Source organism: Zootoca vivipara, chromosome 4 (genome assembly GCF_965207765.1).
Source record: "Zootoca vivipara chromosome 4, rZooViv2.hap1.1, whole genome shotgun sequence".
NCBI lineage: Eukaryota > Metazoa > Chordata > Lepidosauria > Squamata > Lacertidae > Zootoca > Zootoca vivipara.
The window spans coordinates 97,890,549-97,897,821 of record NC_142587.1 but is presented as its reverse complement, the minus strand read 5'-3'; the positions used below and the strand labels follow the sequence as shown (position 1 = coordinate 97,897,821).

General features: G+C 45.2%; 1 protein-coding gene across 1 annotated transcript in view; it reads left to right on the top strand.

Annotated features, from left to right (window-relative positions):
* The window catches only part of LOC118078760 (uncharacterized), a 47,723-nt gene continuing 40,450 nt past the window's right edge, over window positions 1-7,273 (top strand). The window contains exons 1-6 of the mRNA XM_088669006.1: window positions 1-94; window positions 1,086-1,579; window positions 1,776-1,857; window positions 2,142-2,224; window positions 3,414-3,540; window positions 5,825-6,627. Of these exons, the coding sequence (XP_088525132.1) occupies window positions 1,178-1,579; window positions 1,776-1,857; window positions 2,142-2,224; window positions 3,414-3,540; window positions 5,825-6,627 (1,497 nt within the window). The 5' untranslated portion in view covers window positions 1-94; window positions 1,086-1,177. The remainder of the gene's footprint in view (window positions 95-1,085; window positions 1,580-1,775; window positions 1,858-2,141; window positions 2,225-3,413; window positions 3,541-5,824; window positions 6,628-7,273) is intronic.

Here is a 7,273-nt window from a genome sequence, read left to right as displayed (position 1 = left end):
AGGCCCCTCCCTCCCTCCCTCCGCAGTCCTTTCCTGCTTTGGTGTCTCTCCTGCAAGGGCTGCATCGCTGTCCCCTCACTCTTGGGATGATCTGGTGAGTCTCTTCTCTCCCCCCCCCCCAAGAGGGTGCAGTGGGGAGACGGTGGGGGGTCCCAGGGCTGCAGCAGGGGAGGGTGCCTTGGGGGGGGGCTGATCTGCTCATGCAGGGGGGGGGGGAGAAACAAAAACCACGTGGAGGAAGGAAGGAAAGGTGGGAGAGAAAGGTCAGGCATAAAGAGAGGGATCCCAGCCCATAGTCTGGCTGCCGCATTGCAAACCAGTTTCCTGGTCGTCTCCAAGGGCAGCCCCACACAGAGGCCACTGCAGCAATCCCCTCGCACCCAGAGCATGGCATCCCAGGACCACATCCTCTCGGTCCCAAAGGGATTGTTGCTGGAAAACCAGCGAGAAATGGGCGCTGCTACTCACTGAGCCTCCAGGGACCTTGGCATCAATGGCTGTGTGTGTTAAGTTATTGAATTATTATTATTATAAAAAATTACCTGCCTAAATTTCAAGGGAGATGTCTTTGGCCCCGCCCACTTGGCCCTCGGGGTTGGTGAGATACATACCTGGCCCTCAGAGCAAAGAAAAAGGGACCCCACCCCAGGAGTCTGTCTTGAGAGCAGCAGAGAGTCCAAGTGCAAGAAAAGGAGACAGAAGCAGGGGAGTGAGGGTGGGGCTGGGGAGCAACTCCTGAGGACCCCCACTAGAGCCAAGCATCCATTTTTCACAAGATACAAATGATTCCCTTGTTAGTAAGTTCTGACTTCATGCATTTAGTGGAAGGCAGCAGAAACCAGGTTGATTAATCTCACAGAAATCCCTTCAGTTGTCTCCACATTTTGCATTGCTAGAAGGCTAGAGACTTACTTCTTATCCTCTCCCTCCTCCTACTCTTTCTTTTCAAAAAGAGAGCTCATGGTCTGGGATCTGGTGCAGTCCAGCTCTGGTTCCCAGCAAGACTCAACCTTGCTTGCTCAGGAATCTATTCCCCCCCCTCCCCGTCCTACAAATTCTGTAACAACACTTTATTTCCTATGTAGGAAATCCTAGAGCTTTTCATTACAACAGATAGAACTTGGCAGAAGACTAAAAGGGTTCCTTCTGATCTCTCAGAGGCTTCCTGAAAGCACAGATGGATGAGCGGGACTCAGCTGGCCCTCGAACAGGAAGCAGACATGCCATCCAATCTGGGAGCAGTGGGGGATTCTGGGAAAACCCAGTGCAGAATACCCTGGGTGAGGAGGACACCCTCCGCTCAGAGGTGCAGAGCCAGCAGTTGAGGCAGTTCTGCTGCCAGGAGGCCAAAGGACCCCGAGAGGTTTGCAGCCGACTCTACCACTTTTGCCACCAGTGGCTGAAGCCAGAAAGGCACACGAAAGCTGAGATGCTGGACCTGGTGATCTTGGAGCAGTTCCTGGCTGTCCTGCCCCCGGAGATGGAGAGCTGGGTGAGGGAATGCGGAGCGGAGACCAGTTCCCAGGCAGTGGCCCTGGCCGAAGGTTTCCTCCTGAGTCAGGCAGAGGAGAGAAAGCAGGTGAGAGAGACCTTCCTCTGGATACTCCCAAGGGGCTCCAAACAGGACAGAGAACATCCCATAATGGTCTACTGATGGCCCAGCCTTTTATTGGGAATGCACCCATGGATTGAGATCGCACACCCTTCAAGTCTTTGTCATTCTCGTTCTAATATTTCTTCCCATTCTCTGTTTTGAATCCTTGTTTCTTTTTCAGGGAAAGGATCATTTATCAGAAATGGACCTGGATTCCTGTGAGGCAGAGAGGCCTCTGTTGGACACCATAGAGAAGCCACTGGGTAAGGAGGAAGATGGTTTTTCTAAATTTGGTCTCATTCTGTTGGTTTTCCAACTCATCTGAAAGTTATTTTCACCTTGATTTGGGGGGAGACAATTGGGAACAAGGGTCCAGGGGAGGGGAGATGTATCTCTGCACAACAAACATATGAAATGGGCACAAACGTCTAAATGTTCTCAGCAGGTAAGGCTTTCTCAAAGGCCCGTCTGTAATTAGAGATGCCCTGTTCCACCTGTGAGAGAAGCAGGCACTCCTGGCATCCTGTTTACCTTTTCTCTCTTGCAGGTGACAGAATGATGCCGGCAAGAGCTCCTGATCCGTCTATTCATGGGGACAGAAGGGAAGCAGCGGCTGTGGAACCAGATCAGGTCAGGGGAAGCTGCCTTGTGGGGACCGAAGCCGAGGGATGGAGCAATGTCATGGACTGGTTGGGCACAGAGGAATAGTGGGAGGATGCAGCTGGGGAACCAGGAAGGGAAGATGGCTCAGAGCCCAAGAAGTGGAGGTAGAAGAAGGATGGGTAGTCAGAGGGGGAAGAGGGAGAAGCCTGGGAAGAGGAGGTGTCAGAAGCTGAAGGGCTAACAGGGTTTAGTGAGCTGGGAGACACTGTGGCAGAATGCAGTCCAGAATCAGAGGCAGAAGAGAAAGGAGGTGAGTGGGAGGAGGGAGGTCGAGAGGCAGCGGCGAGTCAAGATAAGGTGGATCCACCGGTGGCTCCCTGACCTTTTGCCAGAAGCCACCCTCCCTGCTTGTCCCCAAGAGCCAGGAGACCCCCTGCATTGCAGGAATCTCTGCTAGATCATCCAAGACAGATGCCCATCCAAAATAGGCTTATTTTATTTCTAGATTGAGCACTGAATGCTAAAATTGGTTTCTAAGCAGTGGACAAATGAGGAGAAATAGTGCCCTGGATTCACCTAACCAGCCCCAGCCGCTGCAAAATTGGGGCTGCCCCCCATTCCTCCCCCTCTCCATGCCCCCACGAACCCCTTGAATTTGACTCTAGGGCATTGGGAGGGAACCCCCAGAACAGCTCACGAGGAGGGAAGAAAGTGGATCCATCCATCAGGCAAACTGGAATGCTTGTGTAATAATAATAATAATAATAATAATAATAATAATAATAATAATTTATTTATTAATACCCCACCCATCTGGCTGTATTAAAATACAATAATTATTGACCATTAAAAGCTTCCCTAAAGAGGACTGCCTTCAGATGTCCTCTAAAAGCCTGGTAGTTGTTTTTCTCTTTGACATCTGGTGGGAGGGCGTTCCACAGGGCAGGTGCCACGACTGAAAAGGCCCTCTGCTTGGTTCCCTGTAACTTGTGTAGGCAGAATCACTAGAAAAACAGAAGGTGGAGTACCCCCTATTTGCACAAAGACGAACACCCATAATTAAATGCAGAATAAAATAAGCATCCAGAATTAAAATGTGCAGCAAAGCATTCCTATTGAAACAACACCACAATTTACAGGAAGGAAACAACAGAGCATTGTGTAGCAGATCATATTGATGCTGTCTCAGAGGAGGACATTTCCCTTTTGCTTTTAGGGTCCAGTGTGCTTTGAAGATGTCGCTGTTCGTTTCACGGACGAGGAGTGGGCATTGCTGGATCCTGACCAGAGAGCTCTGCATAAGGAGGTCATGGAGGAGAATTGTGGGATCGTGGCCTCTCTTGGTAAGGCTCCCTGAGGGATCGTGAGATCTGCCTGGAAATTAAAAAAATACTTCCATGTGATCAACCTCATATTTTTCACAGAGCTCAACAGCACCCCCTATAACACCCCCCCACAATAAACAATAAATTACAGTTCTTTCATTGAACAATCTTCCTCAAATTATTTCTTTTTCTACCACGATTGGGCTGCTCTGAACTGCCCAGGCCATCTTAAATGTCAGCTTCAGAATTGTTAGGAAAGATAAGTGGCTTCAGGTTTTCTGTTTTTGTTTTTGCTCCTGTCAGTCTTGGCTTGACCAAAGAGATGATTGACATTGGAGATGGAGGGGATGCCATGACTGGGCCAAACAAAATTCATCTCAGAGAAGAGCCAGCCTTGTTGAATCTCAGGGAGTAGTAGCAGTAGCAGTGGTGATGATGATGATGATGATACAGATTACAAACTTAATCTTTTCCTGTTCTTTAATCGTGGTACTACTGTAGTAATAATAATAATTTTTATTTATACCGCCCCCCCGCCCCCCAATCTGGCTGGGTTGCCCCAGCCACTCTGGGTGGCTTTCAACACATATATAAAAATGAAACATAAATCATAATAATCTGATCCCATATAAAAAGAACATTAAATTTAAAATGAACAAGTTATACAAGTGCCCAAATTGTGGAAACCTTTTGTGAAAAGTGTATTTCTGATGTTTGATGGCTCATAACACCACTTTTGTGTAGAGTAATACCATAAAACTATATATCAGTGGAAAGATAATTTAATGAGAAATGTAATGCAATAAATTTAATGAAGGAGTATTTATTAGAACAGCAGTCAGAAAAAAAAACTTGAAACCTTTAGTAACCATTGGCTATTTTAATTACGGCCTTACGCCTTCTCGTGAAGTGAACCAGTTTTTAGTTCTGCAGCTGTAATAATCTGAAACCAAGACTGAATTATTGCCTCTGTTTATTGGGCTTTATTGCTGGGTTGCTTCTGACTAACAAGTTTCTTTAGTCGGCTCCATAGACTTCCGATTGGGTTAAAGTTTGGGCTATTCCCAGGCCATTCCAGCAGTGGAATACCGGTAGGATTATCTTGAAAGCACCTTTTGCACACAGCAGCAACATGACATGGAGCTGAATCCTGTTGAAATAATAAATGAATAAACAAATATTTCTATAAATATTTGTAAATGCTTTAGTATCTGGGAAAAGATCACCTGCGGAACGCTTCAATTTGAGCTCAAGTATTTCATTTATTTATTTTGGGGCATTTACATTCCCATTAATGAAACAAATTCTGCCAACACCTTTTGCTGCCATACAACCCTAGATCATCACACGATCTGGGAGATTCACGGTCGGTGTAATGCAAGTAGGATGTAAATCTTCTCTGATTCTTCTCCTCAGGTATTTCATGCCATCACTACCAAGCAATGAGATTTGTGTCTTATTGCTCCAAGTTACACTGTTCCATTGTTCCTCTGTCCAGTTAACATGGGTTTAATCTTTTCAACCTGTGCTTGAGAGATAACAATGGCTTTTTCCTTAGAATTCAAACATTTAGACTAGTCCTAACACTCAACGTCACATTGCATTGCGCCACGTCATCTTGTATACACCCAGATGATTTTATTCTTTCATGTAGGGTCTCTCCATTCTTTGATCGTCACTTGCCTTTCTGGACCTTTTCCTGCCTTTACCAACCTTATACTTCTTCAAAAATATAGAAAGGCCAGCTTTGGTTAAGTTTTCCCCAATCTCTCTTCTAATTTCTTCATAACTGTAGCCTTGTTCACGTAATAGTACTATTTTACATCGCTTTCTGGTTGACCAGTCAACTCTTTTTGCCATTTGTATTTACAACCTCACTAAATGAAAGAACACAAAAAAACAACCAACTTGATAGTAATCACATAACACACTGTAAAAAGTCAACCAAAGCAAGTTGTGCTTCCTTTTTCTGGTTATTTGGCTATTACGTTTGATAGAATTCGGGTAACTAAACAAACTTTGTGGGATTTCATTCTTCATTAAATTATCTTTCCATTGATATTACTCCAAAAGAAGTGTTGTCAGCCATCAACCCTCTGAAATACACTTTTTTTCAAAAGTTTTCCACAATTCTGATCTATACTATATATCAAACAAAGCAACTTTCAACAACTCATCAGAATCTAATAATAAATATGTTGGTTAATGATAAAAAACACAGCTAATGAACACACACCCAACTGCCTTCAGTTCTTCTCCATTTGTTCCTGAGGCTCTAATCCCCTTTTTGTTTCCTTTGCAGATTGTGATGAATTGGAAATCGAGAACAAAGGTGACCACGACAAAATTCGCAGAGAGGAGGAGCCACGTAAAAATTTGGAGTGTGGAGAAAGCTGCAGTCAGAAACCATATCAGTGTGTGGAATGTGGAAAGAGCTTCAGGAACAGCTCCCATCTCACTAAGCATCAAAGAATTCATACAGGGGAGAAACCCTATCAGTGTGTCGAATGTGGAAAGAGTTTCACTGATAGCTCCAATTTCACCAAGCATCAGAGAATTCATACTGGGGAGAAACCATATCAGTGCGTAGAATGTGGAAACAGCTTCAGTCAGAGCTCACATCTCACATCACATCAAAGAATTCATACAGGGGAGAAACCCTATCAGTGCGTGGAATGTGGAAAGAGCTTCAGTAAGAACTCCTCTCTCACTTCTCATCAAAGAATTCATACAGGGGAGAAACCATATCAGTGTGTGGAATGTGGAAAGAGCTTTAGTCAGAGCTCCCATCTCATTCCCCATCAAAGAATTCATACAGGGGAGAAACCATATCAGTGTGTGGAATGTGGAAAAAGCTTCAGGAAGAGCTCCGCTCTCACTTCCCATCAAAGAATTCATACAGGGGAGAAACCCCAACATTGTGTGGAATGTGGAACAAGTTTCACTAATAGCTCCTCTCTCACTAAGCATCAAATAATTCATACAAGGGAGAAAACATATCAGTGTGTGGAATGTGGAAAGAGCTTCACTGATATCTCCTCCCTCACTTGCCATAAGAGAATTCATACAGGGGAGAAACCATATCAGTGTGTGGAAAGAGCTTTAATCTGAGCTCCAAACTCACTTCCCAGAAAGGAATCCATACAACGGTCAGAAAAACCAGATTACCAGATTTTTTTCAATGAATCCAGGGACACTTTTTTGCCGCAGCCAAGAGGGTTAAAAGACAGTAGCATCTGGATTATTAGTAGGGAGCATCATTTTGTAAACATATGTAGTTTACATGGCAACCAGATCCAGGTTCCTTGGTTATGGGTGAAGGAGGGGGAAGGGGAGAGAAAAGGGAAAGCAAAATTAGGATGGAGGGATGGGTGGAACTGAGGGAGGGGTGTGTGTGTGTGTGTTCCCTCCCCTTTTCTATGATTCCTGGAAGCGTCACCGAAAAGAAAGGAAGGAACAAAAAGAGGGGGGTAGAGAGAGGACAGAGAGTCAGGTCATCCCAGAAAAAGGCACATGAGGAATACAGATAGATAACCATAGCTATTATAATACAAACCTCCCCTATTTTCTGTCTGACTCTTCAGGCAGAGAAAAATGCAATAGGGAGAACGTGTGGGGAGGGGGTGGAGCCATGTGGCAGAGTATTTTTATTTTTATTTACAAGCGAGGAGGCGGGAGGGTGGTGTCTCCTTTGCTCGGGCAATAAAAGCGCCCAGCCTTTATGACTGCCATATGACAGCGATCCTTTCCT